Source organism: Sminthopsis crassicaudata, chromosome 6 (assembly GCF_048593235.1).
Source record: "Sminthopsis crassicaudata isolate SCR6 chromosome 6, ASM4859323v1, whole genome shotgun sequence".
NCBI lineage: Eukaryota > Metazoa > Chordata > Mammalia > Dasyuromorphia > Dasyuridae > Sminthopsis > Sminthopsis crassicaudata.
The window spans coordinates 137,923,315-137,947,323 of record NC_133622.1 but is presented as its reverse complement, the minus strand read 5'-3'; the positions used below and the strand labels follow the sequence as shown (position 1 = coordinate 137,947,323).

Genomic DNA, 24,009 nt, shown 5'->3' with positions numbered 1-24,009 from the left:
TTTTTTTATAGTACTGTTATGGAAATGCTTGTTTTGTTCTGTGTTTTGAAAATTAAATACATCTATAAAACAAAAAACAAAAGAGAAAGAAACCTACTCTTATTTGTAGTTCAGCATTAGTTTTCTCTAAAGCTTCTTGAGTCTCTGACACTTGAGCTGTCTTCTCTGATAGACATTCTTTTAGTTTATCAATTGTCTCTTGGTGTTCCTTCAGATTCATTTGGACAATTTTTAGTTCTTCTTGTGTTTCCAAATCCTTTTAAGGTTGGAGAGGAAAATAAGATTCAAGAAAAATATTTATAATGATTTTACAAATATGACTGTCTATATTTTGGAATTCTGGTTTCTTATAAAACCATAGTTAATAGAAATGAGATAAGATGATGCTTACCTTATCTACAAGATCTCTTATGGTTTCTTTTAGTTGGTCCCTTTCTATGTGAAAAGCCTCTTGTGTCTTTGTTAGCTCATCTCTCTCCTCAGTGACAGATGTTGCTTCCTCAAGACATGCCTGGAGTTTCTGAGCTAGCTCTAACTTTTCCATCATTATCCTCTCCAGAGTACAATCTTTGGATTTTAATTGCTCCTTTAAATGTTCCACTTCATTCAGTTTTTCCTGAGCCTCAGTGACTTCTTCTCTGGCACTCAACACTTGTTCTTTTTTCTCTTGAAGCTCCTGAATCTTGTTTCAAATTTAGAAAAAATGTCAATTTAGTATAAACAGTTATATACTAAAAGGTCCACTGGGCTACTCAAAAAAGATTAAGGTATGTATTCATAACTACATTAGTTACCTAGTCACAGATAAAGAAACCTACCCTTTCCTGCAATTCAGCATTAGTTTTCTCTAAAGCTTCTTGAATCTTTGACACTTGAGCTGTCTTCTCTGAAACACATTCTTTTAATTTATCTATTGTCTCTTGATGTTCCTTTAGATTCATCTGAACAATTTTTAGTTTTTCTTGTGTTTCCAGATCCTTTTGGGGTTGGAAAGGAAAAGAAGATTCAAGAAAAATATTTATAAGATTGTACAGACACGACTATTTCTTTTTTGAAGTTCTGGTTTCTTATAAACCATAGTTATTAGAAGTGAGATAATGTGATGCTTACCTTAGCTATAAAGTCTCTTATGGTTTCTTTTAGTTGATCCCTTTCTATGTGAAGAGCCACTTGTGTCTTTGTTAATCCATCTCTCTCCTCAGTGACAAATGTTGCTTTTTCAAGAACTGCCTGGAATTTCTGAGCCAGCTCCATGTTTTCTCTCTCTATCCTTCCCAGAGTATAATCTTTCAATTTTAACTGTTCCTTTAAATGTTCCACTTCATTCACTTTTTCCTGAGTCTCAGTGACTTCTTTGACATTAAAATCTCGCTTTGTTTTCTCCTGAAGCTCCTGTATTTTATTTCAAATAAAAAATTGTTTAAAAATTTGTATAGTTATGTCCTGAAAGGCCTACTGGGTTCCTCAAAAAAGATTAAGAAACGATATACACAATTTTATCAGTTACTCATGAATAAAGAAACCAACTCTTATATATATGTACAACAAATATTTATAGCAGCTCCTTTGGGGAATGGCTGAATAAATTGTGGCCTATGATTATGATGGAATAATATTGTTCTGTAAAGAAATGGGCAGAATGTTCTTGAAAAAACTTAGAAAGTCCTCCATGAACTCAAGCAAAGTGAAATACATTGTGATAGCAATGTTGTGGGATGATCAGCCGTGAATAACTTTGCTATTCTTAGCAATACAATGATTCAAAACTATTCTTTGATGAAAAAATGATATCCATACTTAGAAAAAGAATTGATTGTGTCTGAATACAAAATCAAGAAGTTTTTTTTTTAAATCATTTTAATTTTCTTGAGGGTTTTTTTTGGGAGAGAAGGAAGAGGTAAACGTTCGTTTTCTTCCTCAACATGACTTTTATGGAAATGTTTTACATAGATTTACATAAGTCTTTCTCAATTGGGAGAGTAGGGATGGGGAAGAAGGAAGAGAATTTGGAACTCAAAAATTTTTTAAAAATATAAAAAACTGTTTTATAGGGGAAATAAAAATATTTTTAAAAGGGAAAAGAAACCAACCCTTTTCTTCAGTTCAGTATTAGTTTTCTCTAAAGCTTCTTGCATCTCTGATACTTGAGCTGTCTTCTCTGAAACACATTCTTCTAGTTTATCAATTGTCTCTTGATGCTCCTTCAGATGCATCTGAACAATTTTTAGGTTTCCTTGTGTTTCCAGATCCTTTTGGGATTGAAGAGAAAAATATTTATAAGGAGACAAGAGACAAGAGAGTATATAAAGGTTTACCTAGTTCCCCCAAACCACTCCAGATTCCTTTAAATAATGCTAAACAAATTTTATAGCATCAGAACACACAAAAACATGAAATAGAGCATTTTCAAACTGTAGATAACTGAGAAGCTCAGCAGGAAAGGTCTGTGGCATCAGTGTGAGTCTAGTGTGCAGTCACAGTGGTTTCTAGACCTCTCAGCCCAGAGATATCAAAGATGACTTAGAAGATCAGTTGCCAAGGTCTCTCAGTAGGATGACATGCCTTGGGAAATCAGAAAACCAGGAGTAGGCATGGGTGGTCGTGGCAGCTGCAGCTTCCTGGAGATCTCACTTCACAGGAAGTATCTTTAAACTGAGGAAAGATTCTGTTGCTTCAATACACTAGAACCTACAGCCACAGTAGAGGGGACACTCCTCAAAGTTCCAGGGCTCAAGTGATCATTTCTGATGCCTAGAAGGATCTCTGAAAATAGCCTGGGACAGTGCACTCTGGAAACAGAGACCTACTTTAACAGAGTTAAAAGCCAAGGTAGACTTCCGGCCAAGATGGCGGCGTGGAGGCGCACAGCTGCTTGAGCTCCGTGTTTTCTCTCAGAACTTACTTCATGACAAGTCTCAGACTTAATGCTTGACCCAGAAAGAAATCCACAAATAATCACCAAGAGAAGACATCCTTGAAAGTCACCAGAAAAGGTCTGTGTTTGCTCGGGGGAGGGTCAATCAGACTGGGTGCAGCCTGAGGGCAGGCAGCCAGAGCAAGACAGACAGCTCACACAGTTCAGACCACAGGGGGAGGGGTACGATCTCTGCCGTTTCAGAGAAAAGACTTTTACCCCAATGTGGATACTCCGTCTTGGCAGCAAGCCAGGAGCAGCGGAGAGGGTGTAAAGACCGGAGTTGAAGATTAAAACCCCGGAAAGCCAGCGTCTCTCAGAGCCCGGCCACCCCCAACCCCCACCTGGACTGACTCAGCACATTCTCAGAGCCTCAGAGCGCAGACTCAGTACAGTCATTGCTGTTCTGTTAGTGTCTCTCTGCTGCCCGACCCCCAGTCTGTAGAGGAAGCCCATTAATACCATTCAGCCCCATCCCCCGTAAAACAGACCAATTGTTTCTCTTGTCAGTTTGTTTTCTTCGATTCCTACTATGACAAAATGAACAAAAAATTCAAAAGGGCTCTAACCATTGACAGCTTCTGTGTGGAGAGGGAGCAGACTTCAAATGCTGAGGAGACTAGGAACAGACTGTCCCCAGATGAATCACCTAAGGGGAATATGATCTGCTCCTCAATACAAAAGAATCTCATAGAGGAAATCAAAAAGGCTCTCACAAGAGAGCTGGAAGAGAAATGGGAAAAGGAAAGGGAAGCTTGGCAAGAGAGCCTGGAGAAGTCATCCCATGCATTCAAAGACAGAGTGGATAAAGAAATAAAATCATTGAGAAACAAGATTAGTGAGCTGGAAAAGGTAAACAACTCCAAGGAAAACAAAATTAGTGAGCTGGAAAAAGAAAACAGCTCTCTAAAAAATAAAATGGAAAAAAATTCCATAGAAGATAAAAACTCAATTGGACAATTTACCAAGAGATATAAAAAAAGTGAGTGAAGAAAATACATCATTGAAAATTAGACTGGAACAAATAGAAGTGAATGAATCAAGGAGAAACCAAGAGGTAGTCAAGCAAAACCAGAGAAATGAAAAAATTGAAAAGAATGCAAGTACCTTATTAGAAAGACAACAGACCTGGAAAACAGATCCAGGAGAGACAACTTGAGAATAATTGGACTCCCTGAAAAATGTGAGGAAAAAAAGAGCTTGGACACCATTTTCGAGGAAATTATCAAAGAGAACTGCCCAGACATTCTGGAAACAGAGGGTACAATAGACATTGAAAAAATTCATCGATCACCTACTGAAAGGGACCCTAAAATCAAAGCGCCAAGAAATATAGTGGCCAAGTTCAAGAACCATCAGACAAAGGAAAAGATATTGGAAGCTGCTAGAAAAAAATCAATTCAGATATGGAGGATCCACAATAAGGATAACCCAGGATCTAGCAGCGTCCACATTAAAAGAACGCAGGGCCTGGAACATGATATTCCGAAAGGCTAAGGAACTTGGTATGCAGCCAAGAATAACTTACCCAGCAAGAATGAGCATCATTTTCCAGGGAAGAAGATGGACATTTAACGAAATAAATGAATTCCATCTATTTTTGATGAAAAAACCAGACCTACATAAAAGGTTTGATCTTTAAATATAGAACTCAAGAGATTTCTAAAAAGGTAAAAAGAAATCTTGAGAACTATACTTCTGCCAAAAAAAATATGTAAAGAACATATGTACAATTTGTCTTAGAAACTAGAGGTGGAAAGGAAATTATAACATAAAAAAGTGTAAAGTGGTGGTACTACATCTCATGAAGAGGCAAAGGTAACCTATTATATCTGAGAGAAAGAAAGGAGGGAGATGAACTTAGTGTGTATCAATAGACATCTTGGATTTATGGTGAAACTTCTTCCACTTCATTGAAAAGTGAAAGGGAAGGAGTAAGCTAAGGGGAAGGGAATACAGAAATTTTGAGGAAAAGGGGTAAAATAAGGGGAGGATCTTTAAGATGGAAAAGGGATCCTAAAAAGGGAGGGCTGTGAAAAGCAAGTGGTGTTCACCAGTTTAATACTGGATAGGGGGGTAAAAGGGAAGGAAAGGGGAAAAGCATAAGCAGGGGTTAGTAGGATGGCAAGCAATATAGAATTAGTCCTTCAAACCATAAATGTAAATGGGGCAAACTGCCTCATAAAGAGGAAGCAGTTAGCAGACTGGATTAAAAGTCAGAATCCAACTATATGTTGTTTACAGGAAACACACCTGAAACAGGGTGAGACATTCAAACTAAAAGTAAAAGGGTAGAGCAGAATCTATTATGCTTCAGGCAAAACCAAAAAACCAGGAGTAGCCATCTTCATCTCAGATCAAGCAAAAACAAACATTGATCTAATTAAAAGAGATAAGGAAGGGCATTATATCCTGCTAAAGGGCAGCATCAATAATGAAGCAGTATCAATATTAAACATATATGCACCAAGTGGTGCAGCATCTAAATTCTTAAAAGAGAAATTAAGAGAACTGCAAGAGGAAATAGATAGCAAAACTATAATAGTGGGAGATCTCAACCTTGCACTCTCAGAATTAGATAAATCAAACCACAAAATAAATAAGAAAGAAGTCAAAGAGGTAAATAGAATACTAGAAAAGTTTGATATGATAGATCTTTGGCAAAAGCTAAATGGAGACAGAAAGGAGTATACTTTCTTCTCAGCAGTTCATGGAACCTATACAAAAATTGATCATATACTAGGGCATAAAAACTTCAAAATCAAATTCAGTAAGGCAGAAATAGTAAATGCATCATTTTCAGACCATAATGCAATCAAAATAACATTTAATAAAAAGCCAGGGGAAAATAGACCAAAAAATAATTGGAAACTAAATAATCTTATACTAAAGAATGATTGGGTAAAACAGCAAATCATAGACATAATTAATAACTTCACCCAAGAAAATGACAATAATGAGACATCATACCAAAATGTGTGGGATACAGCCAAAGCAGTAATAAGGGGAAGTTTTATATCTCTACAGGCCTACTTGCATAAAATAGAGAAAGAGAAGCCCAACGAATTGGGCTTACAACTAAAATTGTTAGAAAAGGAACAAATTAAAAACCCCCAAACAAACACAAAACTTGAAATTCAAAAAATAAAAGGTGAGATTAATAAAATTGAAAGGAAAAAAACTATTGAATTAATTAATAAAACTAAGAGTTGGTTCTAGGAAAAAACCAACAAAATAGACAAACCCTTAGTAAACCTGATTAAAAAAAGGAAAGAGAAAAAGCTAACTGTTAGTCTTGAAAATGAAAAGGGTGAACTCACCACTAATGAAGAGGAAATTAGAACAATAGTTAGGAGCTACTTTGCTCAACTTTATGCCAATCAATTCGATAACTTAAATGAAATGGAAGAATACCTTTAAAAATATAGCTTGCCCAGATTAACAGAGGAAGAAGTAAGTAGTCTAAATAGTCCCATCTCAGAATAAGAAATAGACCAAGCTATTAACCAACTTCCTAAGAAAAAGTCACCAGGACCAGATGGATTTACATGTGAATTCTACCAAACATTTAAAGAACAACTAACTCCAATGCTATGTAAACTATTTGAAAAAATAGGGATTGAAGGAGTCCTACCAAATTCCTTCTATGACACAGACATGGTACTGATACCTAAACCAGGTAGATAGAAAACTGAGAAAGAAAACTATAGACCACTTTCCTTAATGAATATTGATGCTAAAATCTTAAATAAGATATTAGCAAATAGACTTCAGAAAATCATCCCTAGGATAATACACTATGACCAAGTGGGATTTATACCAGGAATGCAAGGCTGGTTTAATATTAGGAAAACTATTAGTATAATTGACCATATTAATAATCAAATCAATAAAAACCATATGATCATCTCAATAGATGCAGAAAAAGCATTTGATAAAATCCAACATCCATTCCTACTAAAAACGCTTGCGAGTATAGGAATAAATGGACTATTCCTTAAAATAATAAGGAGCATATATCTAAAACCTTCAGTAAACATGATATGTAATGGCGATAAACTAGAACCTTTCCCTATAAGATCAGGAGTGAAACAAGGTTGCCCACTAACACCATTACTTTTCAATATAGTACTAGAAACTCTAGCCTCGGCAATAAGAGCCAAGAGATTTCAAGGAATTAGAGTAGGAAATGAGGAAATCAAATTATCACTTTTCACAGATGACATGATGGTCTACTTAGAGAACCCTAAAGACTCTGCTAAAAAGCTATTAGAAATAATTCAGAATTTTAGCAAAGTTGCAGGATACAAAATAAATCCTCAGCATTTTTATACATTACCAACACAATTCAACAGCAAGAGATACAAAGAGAAATTCCATTCAAAATAACGGTCGATAGTATAAAATATTTGGGAATATATCTACCAAAAGAGAGTCAGGAATTATATGAGCAAAATTACAAAACACTTTCCACACAAATAAAGTCAGATTTAAATAATTGGAAAGACATTCAGTGCTCTTGGATAGGCCGAGAAAATATAATTAAGATGACAATACTCCCTAAACTAATCTATTCATTTAGTGCTATACCAATCAGACTTCCAAGAAACTATTTTAATAACCTAGAAAAAATAACAACAGAATTCATATGGAACAACAAAAGGTCGAGAATTTCAAGGGAAGTAATGAATAAAAAATTAAGTGAAGGTGGTCTAGCTGTACGTGATCTAGAACTGCAACAGTCACCAAAACCATTTGGTATTGGCTAAGAAATAGACTAATTGATCAGTGGCATAGGTTAGGTTCACAGGGCAAGATAGTGAATAAAAATAGCAATCTAGTGTTTGACAAACCCAAAGATCCCAAATTTTGGGATAAGAATTCATTATTTGACAAAAACTGCTGGGAAAACTGGAAATTAGTATGGCAGAAAGTAGGCATGGACCCACATTTAACACCACATACTAAGATTAGATCAAAATGGGTCCAAGATTTAGGCATAAAGAACGAAATCATAAATAAATTGGAGGAACATGGGATGGTTTACCTCTCAGACTTGTGGAGGAGGAAGGAGTTTGTGTCCAAGGGAGAACTAGAGACCATTATTGATCACAAAATAGAACATTTTGATTACACCAAATTAAAAAGTTTCTGCACAAACAAAACTAATGCAAACAAGATTAGAAGGGAAGTAACAAATTGCGAAAACTTTTTTACAGTTAAAGGTTCTGATAAAGGCCTCATCTCCAAAATATACAGAGAATTGACTTTAATTTATAAGAAATCAAGCCATTCTCCAATTGAAAAATGGTCAAGAGATATGAACAGACAATTTTCAGATGATGAAATTAAAACTATTTCCACTCATATGAAAAAGTGTTCCAAATCACTATTGATCAGAGAAATGCAAATTAAGACAACTCTGAGATATCATTACACACCTATCAGATTGGCTAAGATGACAGGAACAAATAATGATGAATGTTGGAGGGGCTGTGGGAAAACTGGGACACTGATGCATTGTTGGTGGAGTTGTGAAAGAATCCAACCATTCTGGAGAGCAATCTGGAATTATGCCCAAAAAGTTATCAAAATGTGCATACCCTTTGACCCAGCCAGACTACTACTGGGCTTATATCCCAAGGAAATACTAAAGAAGGGAAAGGGACCTGTATGTGTCAAAATGTTTGTGGCAGCCCTTTTCATAGTGGCTAGAAGCTGGAAGATGAATGGATGTCCATCAATTGGAGAATGGTTGGGTAAAGTATGGTATATGAATGTTATGGAATATTATTGTTCTGTAAGAGATGACCTACAGGAGAAATACAGAGAGGCTTGGAGAGACTTACATCAACTGATGCTAAGTGAAACGAGCAGAACCAGAAGATCATTATACACTTCAACAATGATACTGTACGAGGATGTATGCTGATGGAAGTGGATATCTTCAACATAGAGAAGAGCTAATCCAATTCCAATTGATTAATGATGGACAGAATCAGCTACATCCAGAAAAGGTACACTGGGAAATGAGTGTAAACTGTATTTTTACCTTCTGAATCCAATTCTTCCTGTGCAACAAGAAATTTGGTTCTACACACATATATTGTATCTAAAATATATTGTAATATATTTAACATGTATATGACTGCCTGCCATCTGGGGGAGGGGGTTGGGAGAGGAAGGGAAAGAATCTGGGCGGAGGTGGGTGCCAAGGGATAATGTTGTGGAGAATTGCCCATGCATATGTACTGTCAGGGAAAAGGTTATGATTATAAAATAAAATAAAAATTAAAAAAAAAAAAAAAAAAGCCAAGGTAATGGGCTAGAAGAATGAGCAGACAACAGAAAAAGATTCTGACCATAGAAAGTTAATATGGTGACAAGGAAGATCAAAACACACACTCAAAAGATCATAAAGTCAAAGTTCCTACATCCAAAAAAAAAAAAGAAGAAGAACTGATCTCAGAAAATGGAAGAGCTCAAAAGAGATTCTGAAAACTGGAAGGAGTATTGAGAATGGTGCAAAAGGAAATACAAAAAAGGTAAGGAGGAGAAGAATGCCTTAAAAAGCAAAATTGGCCATTTGGGAAAGAAGTTACAAAAACTTAATGAGCAAAATAAGTCCTTGAAAATTCGAATTGAGAAAATGGAAACTAATAACTTTATGAGAAATCAAGAAACAATAAAATAAAATCAAAAGAATAAAAATAGAAAACAAAGTGAAATATTTTATTGGAAGAACAGATGACCTGGAAAATAGTTGGAGAAATAATTTTAAAAATTATTGGTCTACCTGAAAACCTTGATCAAAAAAGGAGCCTAGATATCATCTTTCAATTAGTTATCAAGACAAAGGGGCAGCTAAGTGGTACAGTGGATAGAGTAGCACTACTGAAGTCAGGAGAACTTGAGTTCAAATCTGATCTCAGACTCTTAATACTTCCTAGCTGTGTGACACTGGGCAAGTCACTTAACTCCAATTGTCTCAGGAAAAAAAATTATCAAGAAAATCATATGATTACAATGGAATAGTATAGACTTGGAAAGTCCTCCATGAACTCATGCAAAATGAAATGTACTGTGTACAAAGTAATAGCAATGTTGTGAGAAGATCAGCTGTGAAGGACCTTGCTATTCTAAGCAATACAATGATCCAAAACTATTCTGAAGGACTTATGATGAAAAATGCTATCCATACCCAGAAAAAGAACTGATTGCTTGTGAATACAGATTTAGTTATCCTTTTTTTTTTAAAACTTGAGGACTTTGGGGGGGCTAGGGGTGAGAAAATATTTTTTTTCTTTCTTAACATGATTTTTGTGGAAATGTTTTGCTTAACTTCACATGTGCCCTAAAGGGTAGTGCGGATGTGAAGGAAAGAAGAGAATATGGAACTCAAAATTTTAAAAACAAATGTGAAAAATTGTTTTACATGGAACTGGGGGAAATAAAAATATTAATAGTAAATTTATATGGATATTTCTGTCTCTTTTGGACTTCTGGTTTCTGATAGAAATCATAGTTATTAGAAAGGAGATAAGATGATGCTTACCTTATCTACAAGGTCTCTTATGGTTTCTTTTAGTTGGTCCCTCTCTATGTGAAAAGCTTCTTGTGTCTTTGTTAGCTCATCTCTCTCCTCAGTGACAGATGTTACTTCTTCAAGAGTTGCCTGGAGTTTCTGGGCCAACTCCAGGTTTTCCATCACTATCCTCTCCAGTATAGAATCTTTGGATTTTAATTGCTCCTTCAAATGCTCCACTTCATTCAGTTTTTCCTGAGCCTCAGTGATTTCTTCTCTGACATTCAACACTTGCTCCTTTTTCTCTTGAAGCTCCTGAATCTTGTTTCAAATTTAAAATAAATAAATAAATAAATAAGTATACAGTTATATCCTGAAAGGCCCACTGGGCTACTCAAAAAAGATTAAGGCATGTATTCATAATCACATTGGTTACCTAGTCACAAATAAACCTACCTTTTCCTGCAGTTCAATATTAGTTTTCTCTAAAGCTTCTTGAATCTCTGACACTTGAGCTGTCTTCTCTGAAACACATTCTTTTAATTTATCAATTGTTCTCTGTTGCTGCTTCAGATTCACCTGAGCATTTTTCAATTCTTCTTCGGTCTCCAGATCCTTTGGTATAAGGGGTAAAAATCCAAATACATATTTAGATGTCTTCATTCTTATAAGCACATATTTATTAGACAATAAGATTTACCTTAGCTTCAAGTTCTCTTATATTTTGCTTCATTTGGTGGCTCTCCTGTTGAAGAACTATCAGTGTTTTTGTCAAGTTGTCTCTTTCTTCAGTTACAGATGCTTTTTCTTCAAGACTGGCTTGGAGTTTCTGAATCAGCTCCTGGTTTTTCAAATTTATCCTCTTTAGGGTAGAATCTTTGGATATTAATTGCTCTTTTAATTTTTCCATTTCATTGACTTTTTCTTGAGTTTCTTCTCTGACAATAACAATTTGTTCCTGTTTTGCCTGAAGTTCCTGAATCTTATGAGGAAAAAAAAAAAAAAATGTTAAGTTGGTTTACAGAGTTCTTTAGGAAAAAATGTTTTCCAACAAGATAAAAACAGTATGCTCCAAATCTAGTCAGTTACTCAGCCCCCTCCCTCCCCTTACACCACGCCAAATCAACTCACGTTTTCCTGTAGTTCAAGATTAATTTTCTTTAAATCTCTTTGATCATTTAACCCTTGAGATGCCTGATCTGAAATGCATTCTTTCAATTTATCAATTGTCTCCTGTTGTTCCTTCAGACACATTTGAGCAATTTTTAGGTCTTCTTGTGTTTCTAGACCCTTTATTATTAGAAATACCAAGAAAACTTTACAATAACTATATATAAACACTACTGTTTCTTTCTAAATACTACTTTTTCATTTTGGAAAACAACTTAGCATGATACCAGAAATATCAAATTATATATAGTCTTTGATTCAATGATATTATTCATTAGCATATACTCTGAATGGAAAAAATGCACATAGAAAAAACATTACTATGCTGTATTATCATTTTTTTTTTTTTTGTAGTCAAGTTCCTGGAAACAAAGTGGGTACTCATTGATTGGGTAATGACTGCGCAAACTGTGGTGCTACAACAAGTAATAATATATAATACTATATAAACATTTTATTTTTAGAGTAAGAGAAATGAAGATTATGAGGAATTCAGAAAAATGTGGGAGCTCTATTATGGAATTATGCAGAAAAACACAATGAAAGATCAGAACTCTGATTAAGACTATAAACAAAAATGCTATTGATAGATTGTTTGTTGGAATGTTGGATCGTTGTTATAGTTTTTCCCTTTAGGGAGATAAGCTATGGGCCATAAGTGTAGAATAAAATATATTTTTATAGATATGACTAATGTTTTGATTTAAAGTGATAGTTCTATTGATTTATTTGCAAAGGTGATTATACTGGCATGCTTTGGTAATTGTCAGAGGTGTTTTAACAATAGCATCAATATTTAATCAAAAACCAATGATTTGACTATAGTAATCTAGTGTTTGATAAATCCAAAGATTACAGTTTCTTGGGATAAGAACTCACTATATGACAAAAATTGCTGGAAAAATAAAATGGCAGAAACTAGGCACTGATCAATACCTATACCAAGATAAGATCAAAATGGCTTCATAATTCACATAGGGTGATATTGTAAACAAATTAGGAGAACCAGGAATAGTCTAACTCACAGATATATGGAGAAAGAAGGAATTTATGGCTAAAGAATAACTGGAGAATATCATAAAATGCAAAATGGATAATTTTGATTCTTTTAAATTAAAAAGATTTTCTTCAAGCAAAACCAATACAGATTAGAAAGGAAGCAGAAAACTGGAAAAAAAATTTTATACCCACATATTCATCCAAGGTCTCATTTCTAAAATTGATAGAAAACTGACTCAAATTTATAGGAATACAAGCCATTCTCCAATTGATAAATGGTAAAAGAATATGAACAATTTTCAGATGAAGAAATTAAAACCATTTCTAGTCATATGAAAAAATGCTCTAAATCTTTATTGATCAGAGAAATTCAAATTAAGACAGCTCTGAGGTACCACTATACACCTCTCAGATTGGCTAAGACAACAGGAAAAGATAAGGATAAATGTTGCCTACCCTTTGATTCAGCAGTATCTTTATTGGGTCTGTATCCAAAAGACATCCCCAAAAAAGGGAAAAAGATCTACATATGCAAAAATGTTTACACCAACCCTTTTTGTAGTGGCAAGGAACTAGAAACTGAGTGGATGCCCATCATTTGGGAAATAGTTGAATAAATTATGGTATATGAATGTTATAGAACATTACTGTTCTATAAGAAACAATCAATAGGATGTTTTCAGAAAGGCCTGGAGAGACATGAACTGATGCTAAGTGAAATCAGTAGAACCAAGAGAACACTGTGATCAGCTCTGATAGATGTGGCTCTTTTCAACAATGAGGTGATTCAGGCCAATCCAATAGACTTGTGATGGAGAGAGCCATCTGCATCCAGAGAGAAGATCATAGAGACTTAAAGTAGAGCACAACATAGTATTTTCACCTCTTTTTTTTTGTTTGTTTGCTTGCTTTTTTTTTCCCTTTCTCATTTTCCCCCCCTTTTTGGTCTGATTTTCTTGTGCAGTAAGATAAATGCAGAAATATGTATAGAAGAATTGCACGTTTAACATATATTATTTGCTGACTAGGGCAGGAATGTGGAGGGAAGGCACAAAAATTTGGAACATAAGGTTTTGCAAGGGTAAATGCTGCAAACTATCTTTTCATGTATTTTGAAATTAAAAAGCTATTATTAAAAAATTAATGTCTTGAGCCTCATAAAAGAATACTTAAAATACAAAAAAATGGCAGTGTTGGAAGGGTTGTGGAAAAAGTGGCTTCCAAACTGTGAATTATTCCAATCATTCTGAATATTGATTTTGAATGATATAGAAAATCACTAAACTTTGACCAAATGATCCCTCTAGTAGTCTTATATCCTAAGGAGGTAAAAAAACAGGAAAAAAAAAAAAAAAAGTTTTAAAAGATGTCAAAATATTAGTAGAGAGAACTAAAAATAAATAATCAATAGCCATTAGTTGGGGAATGACAAAAAAGAAAATACACAAAACTCCAATTCTTTTTGAGGGAGGCAATAATTTACTAATAATGTGCTTTAAGAAATTAAAAAACAAAAAACATGAGTTTGGAGAACTATGAAGAGATTTTTGTGAACTACTAAAGAATAAAATAAAAATATATTATTTTAGTTTGAATATATGGAATGACAAAAATGAAAATGAAAAAGGTGCTAAAAGGAATCTTAAAAATCTTGGAAAGTTTCAAAAGAATGTATAAAAAGTAACTCATTCTTGCTCAGGGCAGAGAAAGAAGGAAATATTAGAAGAGAATGTTTATATACATACCCACATCCCATATCCATACTTATTTACAAACACATCCACCTACACACACATAATATACACACACACGCGTGTGTGTGCACGCATGTGTCTGTGTGTGTGTGTGTGTGTATACTGTTACTATTTCCCATAAAGAAAGTTTCAATCTGTAAGGGAAAATGCTTTCTTTTTTCCTCTAATAAATATTTATTAAGTGCCTAAAGTATTCTGCTAAACCCTGGAAAACACTGTAAGTTAAGTGCTATAAAGCCAAAATACAAAACACATTTACCAAGTGGAGGAAAATGTGACACTTACCTTAGTTACAACTTCTTTAATATTTTGTTCAAGTTGGTCTTTCTCTAACTGGAGAGCCATCTGTATTTTCTTCAATTCACTTAATTCTTTGGTTATTGATGATGTTTCTTCTAGACTCACTTGGAGTTTCTGAGCCATCTCCAGGTTCTCCATTTTTATCCTCTCAAGAGTGGAATTTCTGGATTTTAATTGCTCTCTTAATTGCTCCATCTCATTCACTTTCTCCTGAGTTTCAGTGACTTCTTTTCTAATATTCAATATTTGTTCTTCTTTTTCTTGAAGTTCTTGGATCTTTAAAACAGAAATCTACCCATTAAGATTCTTATTTTACTTTTTTCTCAAGAAAAAGTGTTTTCAAAGTAAAGGCATTATAAAACTTATGGTTTTTAAATAGAACTAATGAAAAGAGTCAACTCTTAAAGAAAGCAGCAGTCACTGAAATTGTTTCGTAATGATCAGAAAGAGTAAAAGTGGGAGTTAGTACAATAAAGAAAAGAATGTTGGAAAAACAAGGAAAGACTTGTTAATTAATTAATGAATTTCTCATTCCTACACATTAAATTTGGATTAAAGTGTCTGAGTTTATATAATTGCTATGTCTATGTCTTCAAAAAAATTTTTCAAAAAGTTTTGGAAAAGGAAAACTTCAATAGGTAATGGAACAAACATTTTATGCTGCTAAGTTTGGATTAACAAAGGCTTAATAAATATTATTTGGAGATTATTCAGAAGAGAACTAAAAGAGCTCATACCCCCACTCCTATCAATAGATTTTATGTGGATAAAATACTCGCTTTAATAGAATACAAGGTTGTTAAGGACAGGTACTCTTTTATTTTAATGTCCATTGACTGATTGACAGATATAGTTTCTGAGTTAGAAAAATATGTTAAAGAAACATATAAAATATACAGATATTTAAGTGCTTGGGGACTTATTAAAATACTAGAGGAAAAGTGAAATATAACTTCAATACTCTCTATTTCTGGCATTGCTGTAAGGAACTTCTGACCTTCTCCTGTTGCTGCTTTCTTGGGGTATTGAGGATTGCATTTTTCTAGAATCTCAGGGACAGGGTGGGGATCTGCAAGCATTCAGTTTTCCCAAAGGGATCTGATTCAACGTCTGGCTCTGAGTTCTGCAAGTTTTTGGCCTGGCTTGAATAAACTGCTGCTGGACTTAGATCCTCTCAGCTAGATGAGCCTGGGCTCTGATGGTTCTCCATGTCACAAATATTCTGTTTCTTCACCTCTGTCTGCCTTTTAGTTTTCCTGGATTCTTTCAATGTTAAAATTTCACTTTCTCCATAAGGTCTTTCCTTCTCAGATCTCCCACCTATTCTATATGCACTTAATTACTTATAAATTCTTCTTCTACTGGAATGTAAACTTCAGAATAGAGATGATTTCTTGGCCTTTTGCTGCCTCCCCTCGTATCTAACACAAGTATCATTTCCTTAACCAGCTGTTCCCTTCCCAATTTCTACTGTTGCCTTGACTTCAGTGGCCTGTTGTATTGTTTTAGTCACATCTGACTTTTTATTTGAGGTTTTCCTGTCAAAGATACTAGAGCAGTTTACCATCTATTTCTCCAGATGAAAAAATAGAGGCAAACTGGGTACAGTGACTTGTGTGGGGCCACATAACAACTAAGTGTCAGAGGTTGGTTTTGAACTCAGATCCTCCTGACTCCTGGCCAGGTGCTCTATTTGCTGTCCTACCCTGTCAGCTTTAAAATAATTACAGAATGTATAAAATATTTGCCAAGACACACAGAAATATGAATATTATTAGAAAACACTATTTGCTATTTATTTAGATAAATTTATTATTAGATAATTTATTAGATTATTAGATATTATTTATTAATAATAATAATTATTATTATTTTTATTAATAATAATAATTATTATTAGATATTTATTTAGATAATTTATTATTAGAAAACACTATTTGCTATTTATTTAGATAAATGTCTTATTTATTCAGAGACACACTAATCATGCCAACAAAGGATTATTTTATAAAACTAGAAAAAATAAAATCACCTGGAGAAAAAAAATCAAAGGAAACAATGAAAAACTGTCAGATTTATGAATTGGTCTAACCATTCTGGAAAGTGCCCTCAAAATTATTAAATACATACTTTTCATTCAATGATACCACTACTAGGCTCATATTCTAAAGAGATCAATTAAAGAAGAAAAGAACTCATTTAGACAAAAATAGCAGTTCTTTTTGTGATAGTAATTGGAAAATGAGGGGATGATCATCTATTGGGGAATGGCTAAACAAGTTATGGTAAAAAAAAAAATGTGATTACTATCGTATTGTAAGAAATAATTACAGTAGCCATAAAAACTTTATAATTAAATGCATAAATGTTGAAATAGTAAATGTATCTTTTTCACATCACAAAACAATAAAAATTATGTTCAATAAGGGACTATGAAGATACAGATTAAAAACTAATTGGAGACCAATTAAATCTTAAAGAATGAGTGAGTTAAAAAACAAATCACACAATAATTTCATTAAAGAAAATGACAATGAGATAACATATGAAAACCTATAGATGCAGCATGAACAGCAATCAGAAAATTCATAGTTTTACTGCTTATATCAATAAAATAAAGAAAGAACAGATAAATGAATTAAATAAGCACTTTAAAAAGCTAAAAAAAGAACAAACTAAAAATCCCCAATTAAACATCAAATTAGAAATCCCAAAAATTAAAGCTGAAACTAATGAAATTGAGTATAAGAAAACCACTGAATAAGTAAAACTCAGAGGTGGTTTTGTGAAAAAACAATAATAAAATAGACAAATCATTGGTTAATATGATTAAAAAAAATATTAGTATTTAAAATGAAAAGGGTGAATATACCACCAATAAGAAGGAAATCAAAACAAATAGGAGGGGTTTTTTTTTTTGCCCAGTTATATGCCAATAAATTTTACAATTTAAATGAAATGGAAGAATATTTACAAAAAACATAAACTGCCTAGATTAATAGGAGAGTAAATAGAATATATAAACTGTTTTAGAAAAAAATTGTTAATAGACTATAAATGAGTTTCCTAAAACAAAAAGCACCAGGACCAGATGGATATACAAATGAATCCTATCAAACATTCAAATATAACTAATTCTAATATTAGATAATAATTTTGAAAAGTAGGCAAAAGAATCTTACAAGTCTCCTTTTATAAAACAAATATAATACTGATACCTAACCAGGAAGAACAAAGAAGGAAAAAAAATTATGATCCAATTTCATGAATGAACATGGATATAAAAATCTTAAAATTAAAACACTAGTTAAGATTACAACAATATATTACAAAGTTTATACATTGTGATCATGTGGAATTTATGCCAGGAATGATGGAATAGTTTAATATAATTGATTATATCAGTAACAAAAATCACGTGGCTACATCAATAGATGCAGAAAAAAACTTTTGACAAAATACAACAGTTGCTCTTAATTGAAAATGAAAGTAATAAAGGAATCTTTCCTTAAAATAATAAGAATCTAAAACCTAAAACCATCAACAAGTACTATTTGTAATAAGGTTCAGCAAGAAACCTTCCTAATAAAAGTAGGAGTAACACAAGGATGCTCCTATCATCAATGAAAGAACTTAGAAGGAAGGAAAAACAGGGGAACTTTGAAAATGAAGTGTAATATTTTATTTAATATTATATTACATAGTTTATCAAACAAAATTAAAGATGGGAAATTGGAATTTATGGTTTTATACTGAACCCATTTTTTATGCTCTATTTACATGGAAATGTTCTTATTTTTTACAACGACAAATCATGATTCCAAAGGTTGAAAGATGAAACATGTTACCTCTGTTCTAAAAGAGAGGTGATAGACTCAAGATACAACAGCATGAGACTTTATTCTTTTTTGGATATGGTCAAGGCAGGAATTTTTTTTGCATGACTATACTTATATTGTTAAAAGTTTTTCTTTTTTAGGTGGGAGAGATGGAAAGGAGAGAAGGTAGATTTTCATTAACTGAAAAAAAGTCTTAAAAAATTCACCTTTTCATTGAGTTTCTTTTCAGTGTCTGCCAACATTTCCTGTGTCCTCAAAAGTTCTCCTTCTTTCTCTGCAGTTTTCCTCCTTTCTTTGAAGACTGCCTCTTGTTGCTTTTTAAGCGCTGCTCCAATATTTCTTAATTCCTCTTGATTTTCAATACTCTAGAACAAATCCCCAAAATGAAATAATAATCAACATTTCCTGTATTATATCTATAGAAAAAAATTAGGACAACCTATGACAAATTAAAATAAATAATTTCACAAGAAGACTATTGAGAATATTTTTTTGACTTCTTTTATCCATTGGCTACATTTTTCCAATCTTATAAGTCCTGACACAAGTCAGGAAATCTCTATTTCTTCAGATCCTTGCTCTTTTTTACTTCCATTAAAAAAAAAAAAAAAAATTTAAAGATTCTAAAAATAGACCCTTCTAATAAAAAAAGTAACATTTCACTTTTGTTTATAATCCAGAAATAAAGGTGTATTCTTCAAACCTTTATGGCTTCTTTTCTGAATGAGCTCAGTCTGCACTTCAAAATTTATCAAACTTACTTGTCAAATTAGAGACGCATCTTGAACTCACTGAAGTTCTCTTCAAAGAATTCTTGGTGCTACACTCTATCTTATAGCACTGACTTTCAATCTTTTGTCATTCTTGATAGGAGCTCATGTGTCCTACATCTCTAGATAACTGCTATGCCAAATAAATATCATATTCTCATAAAAGGATGGAAGGTTCTTGAATGAATAAATTCTTTCTTCTTGTCGTCTTTCTTGTCTTTTATTAAATTTTTATTTTTATTTTTTTTTTTGCTGAGATTAGGGTTAAGTGACTTGACTTCAGGGGTTGGAGCTCTATCCACTGCACCAACTAGCTGCCCCTCTTCTTTTTTGTCTTTATAAAACCTCAGCATTATGACTTTTAAATAACAGGAAATAACAGAAACTGGCTCACATGAATTGAATTGCTGGCCCAGGTTACATGACAGGTTATTGGCACAGATAAAATGAAAGCTCATCCTTGTCAGTCAGCCTTTGTCCTGCATATTGTATGACCAACACATCTCCACAAGGCAGCTGATGGCTCAGTGGATAGAGAAGTGGGCCTGGAGTCAGAGAGATCTGAGTTCAAATGCAGTCTCAGACACTTCCTAGCTATGTGACCTGGGTGAGTCACTTACTCTGTTTCCTGACAAAAGGATCCACTGGAGAAGAAAATGGTAACTCTCTCCTGTTTCTTTGTCAAGAACTACTTCATGAACACTACTGTCATGCTGTTGTCCATGGGGCCACAACTGAACAACAAATTCCCCTCCAAAGTGGGAACTTTACTTCCTATGAGTCAAAAGAAGTTCAGCCTACAATTAACCACTATTCATAATAAATTTCTTCTACTCAGTTAAAAATAATCACTGTCCCAAAATGCATTATTAAAAACTTCATAAGAAAAATAAGCAGGAACAACATATTTTGAGATATTGAAAAGCACATGCTAAATAAACATTACCATTTCGATATTTTCCTCTAGATCAGTTTTCAATTGATTTTTTTCGGTTGTAACACACTCCAACATTTGTTGTAGTTGATTTTTTTCCTGTAGTAAGGAGGAAATCTGTCTTTGTTGTTGAAGTAATTCATTGTCTTTTTCATAGTCTGTTAAGGAAACAAGATTTCTTGGAGCTTCCAAATTTTGTCCTTCATTTAGCTTGATGGCCTATGAAGACATTAAGGGATTTTTAGCATGATAAAGTATTATTTTTTTAAAATAATAAATTATGAAAGTGCTTGTTTATCTATAAGTAACACTTAGCATGCTGCTGATAAGAAACAAATATAAAATGATTCACATTATTGAAAAACACATCCACACATACAAGGGCACACAGAGCTATTCACATAAGTAGATATATCTTTGATGGTTTATAGAACAAATTCCTTACAATAAGGAGGTAACAAAGATTGTATTTATTCCTAAAACTGAAAATTTTGATGTTATTGAACAAGGTTCCAGTATCAAATGAGACACTAGGCTTATTTTAGTTTTAAGTACATTGTACTTTCTAGTAAGCCATACTGGTCATAATCTGTTTAGTGCATAGTTCGGGTTTTCTCTTATTCCCTTTCCAACTATACAATTAATTTAAGATTTCTGATCTTAGATGCTTCTAACAAAGGTACTTTTTAGGTTTCTTGTAGGTGTCTTCTTGTCGCTTACCAGCTAAGTCACAGCAAATAATACAATCTTTGAACTCCCAAACTCAAAAAAAGACTTCTTAAATATTTTAATATAGGAGCTATTAGTACCAATGATTCTAAGTCTTAATGAAAAATATAAAAACTATCTGTAGGCTTATCAGCATATACTTTATGGAGAAAATATAAAACCAATACAGGGATAATCCTATTCAAAAAAGCATTTCCATTACCTCTTTCAACTTACAAATTCTGCTAAATATTTAGAGAAATAATCTAAACATTTAAATGAAATCTCCCAGGAAAGGGAATTTAACTTAATGATTCCTTTAGTGTATGCTTTTTATGAGAACTATCTAATTTAGGGATTGTGGAAGAATCAGATACTCTAGATCAGGATTAAATAGAAGGGTGGGAATGAGTTGAATTCCATTAGAGGAATTGAATACCATTGTCAATGATCATAAATTGCCTGATAAAAAAAGATTCCATTTTGGAAATGCCATTTTTATTCTGGGAATGCAAATCCTTGGACCAGCATTTATGGAAGTTTCAAAATTGCAGGTGACAAACAATGGAGAGCTGCATGGCTGGTCTAAGTAGGCTACAGCATATCACCGATGGTTATTTCCATTCAAGAGAAATGTATGAGGTGAAGAGAAGAGAGGAGAAATTTACACAGATCAGACTAATTTTAATCTCTTCCTTTCTCTAAGAGATGGTACAAGGGAAAACCAAATTCACATACACACACATATTACACGAACGCAGAATTATCCTTAATATTTTTATTACATGCTAAGAGTAGTTGATTACAATGAAAAAAATATGATGTGATAAATCCTTCACATACAGCTTTCTAGAGTTATATCTATTCTGGAGCAAGGCACAGCTACAAAATTCTATGTCCATAAGCAAGCTCTGGTCAGAAATAATTTTTCCTAAGTCCTCATCAACCAAGGCTAAGTCAAGAACTGACATAATAGCTCCTGTTAAACTCAGTGACTGGTTGTATAGTCAAATACTAAACCAATGAAGCACATTATCTCTACACTGGCCAGATGTAAACTTAAAACAATATTCAGCAGATATAATCACTGAACTTATTTCTCTTATAGCCACAAGTAATGCCAGACTACTATATAAATGAATGCAATTTGGCTTCACTTTATTTTTACTATAAACAAAACCATTCACAAAGGATGAACCCACACTATCAATGGAAAAATTTGATCTTTAAAATTTTTTTATCAATATCAAATAAATACTAATCTTAAGCAGTTTATAATCTATGCTGGAAGAGACAACATGTAAATGTATAAATATGAGCTGAGTTTTGAAGAAAACTTCAAAGTTTGGAACTTTCTAAAGTCCCAAATTTTCCTCCTCAGAGGTAAGAGGAAAGGAATACATTTCTAGGCATGAGGGACAACCATGAGGGACATGAGTGTCATTTATAAGGAACAGAAAGACACATTTTAAAAATAAAATAAAAAATGAGTAATTGATATTAAGATTATATAGGTTTAATTAAAATTTTTAGCAATTAGGTCTTCATGACATTAAAAAAATAAAACCCAAAGAATTATGACTAAGTAAAGATGACATTACCCATAATATAGAAGTACAGTCAAATGGACAGGGACTTTAATGGCAAGGACTGTTCTGTTTTTTTTAAATCTCTGTATCACCAGAACCTACCACCATGTTAGGCACAAGGAAGGAACTTAATTTTTTAAGGAGCTGAATAAAGCAAACACTTGTAATGAATTCTGATCTAATGAATTTAAATGAGGATTCTCTATCTAAATGGACAAAAAGTGCACAAGAATAATAATACTAATTCATTCAACTTTTCCTTTAAATTCATGAAGTGTTTCTTTTTAGGTTCCCTGACCATCATGCTCTCTTGAGGAAATGCTGGAGGTATTCATAATTTCCCGACATTTCAAAGATTCAAAAGCATTACTAAGTCCCTAAGTACCCTAATGGGTACCTGTGTTACTTATCAAAAGATTACAAAAATAATTTCTACAAGAAAAATGTAAAACAATTCTATCTCTTATGTACCTGCTTCCATTTGGGACAGGAGATCCCAATATTTCATTTCTTAGTGCAAAACAAACCCTTCCTCTTACCAAGTCTGTGGCATCCTGAGAATTTTTCCTGAGCTGGTCTCTCTCTCTGCAACATCTCTTGAGATTGTTTTAGATTAACTTTTTCATATGTATCAGGTATTCTTTCAAGATTCTTATGAAGTTCCTCAGTAAGTAATAATTTCTATTATTCTATAATATTATATTATTATTATCTATATTATTATATTGTAATCTATAATATAATATAATATTCTATAATAATTTCTCAGCCCAGAAATTCCACTGTTTAGTTGCTTTTCCAGTTTCTGCTGAGCCTTACAAAGTTCTTCTCTCACTTCAAGAAGTTTTTCTGGTTTAAGGGTTTTGTGTTGGATTTTTTCAGAAAGCTTTACAAAAGGAATTAAAAAGCATGAAGGAGATCAATAAAAGAACAGAAGTGTACAACATGAATTCAAATTCATTTATTCTCCTAATATCCCTGATTCTGGAGGTTCTGCCTCCATCAACAAAGACTACAATCTTTATACTGCTTAAATAACCTTTAAGAGTTGCACCAGAGCCAAAAAAATGTTATCCCTCTGGGCTCAATCTAAAGGTGAGCTTTTGAATGTATCTAGATTATTCAACTATACATCTATTAATGAGACATAGTTGAAGCCTTTCCAATCTTGTTGACTTAATTGTTTGTATAGTACTTTCATGGCCTTTGAAAATGTAAGGTCATCATATGTCCTAACCAGGAAGCAACAAAATTCCTTGCAAAAGAAGAAAATTCATTCACCTTAATGCTTGGTTCACTAACCAAATCATCAAAATCTAAAACAACTTCATGAGCTTTTTCTCCTTCAATTTCCTCAAGCATAGTAAAATAAATTTGTTTCTACTCTCCATGGTATTGTTTGAAATGTTGATATTTTAGAGTGGTAATTTTATGATTTGATTGGACAGCTACTAGCTCTTCTTTGGTTTTCTTAATTTCACCAACTAGTTCTTGAAGTATATTGCTC

The 24,009-nt window shown here is 33.1% G+C and overlaps 1 protein-coding gene across 6 annotated transcripts in view; it reads right to left on the bottom strand.

Moving 5' to 3' along the window:
• Positions 1–24,009, bottom strand: part of CENPE (centromere protein E) — an 88,749-nt gene that overhangs the window by 31,385 nt on the left and 33,355 nt on the right. For 4 of the 6 annotated variants that reach the window (XM_074275267.1, XM_074275268.1, XM_074275270.1 and 1 more), the window contains 12 exons: positions 20,218–20,424; positions 18,708–18,866; positions 14,648–14,938; positions 11,571–11,729; positions 11,140–11,421; positions 10,896–11,054; positions 10,470–10,760; positions 2,091–2,249; positions 1,111–1,392; positions 819–977; positions 392–682; positions 98–256 (listed from right to left, as the gene is read on the bottom strand). In XM_074275267.1, coding sequence (XP_074131368.1) covers positions 98–256; positions 392–682; positions 819–977; positions 1,111–1,392; positions 2,091–2,249; positions 10,470–10,760; positions 10,896–11,054; positions 11,140–11,421; positions 11,571–11,729; positions 14,648–14,938; positions 18,708–18,866; positions 20,218–20,424 — 2,598 coding nt within the window. The remainder of the gene's footprint in view (positions 1–97; positions 257–391; positions 683–818; positions 978–1,110; positions 1,393–2,090; positions 2,250–10,469; positions 10,761–10,895; positions 11,055–11,139; positions 11,422–11,570; positions 11,730–14,647; positions 14,939–18,707; positions 18,867–20,217; positions 20,425–24,009) is intronic. The other 2 variants (XM_074275269.1, XM_074275271.1) reach the window with 2 other exon arrangements.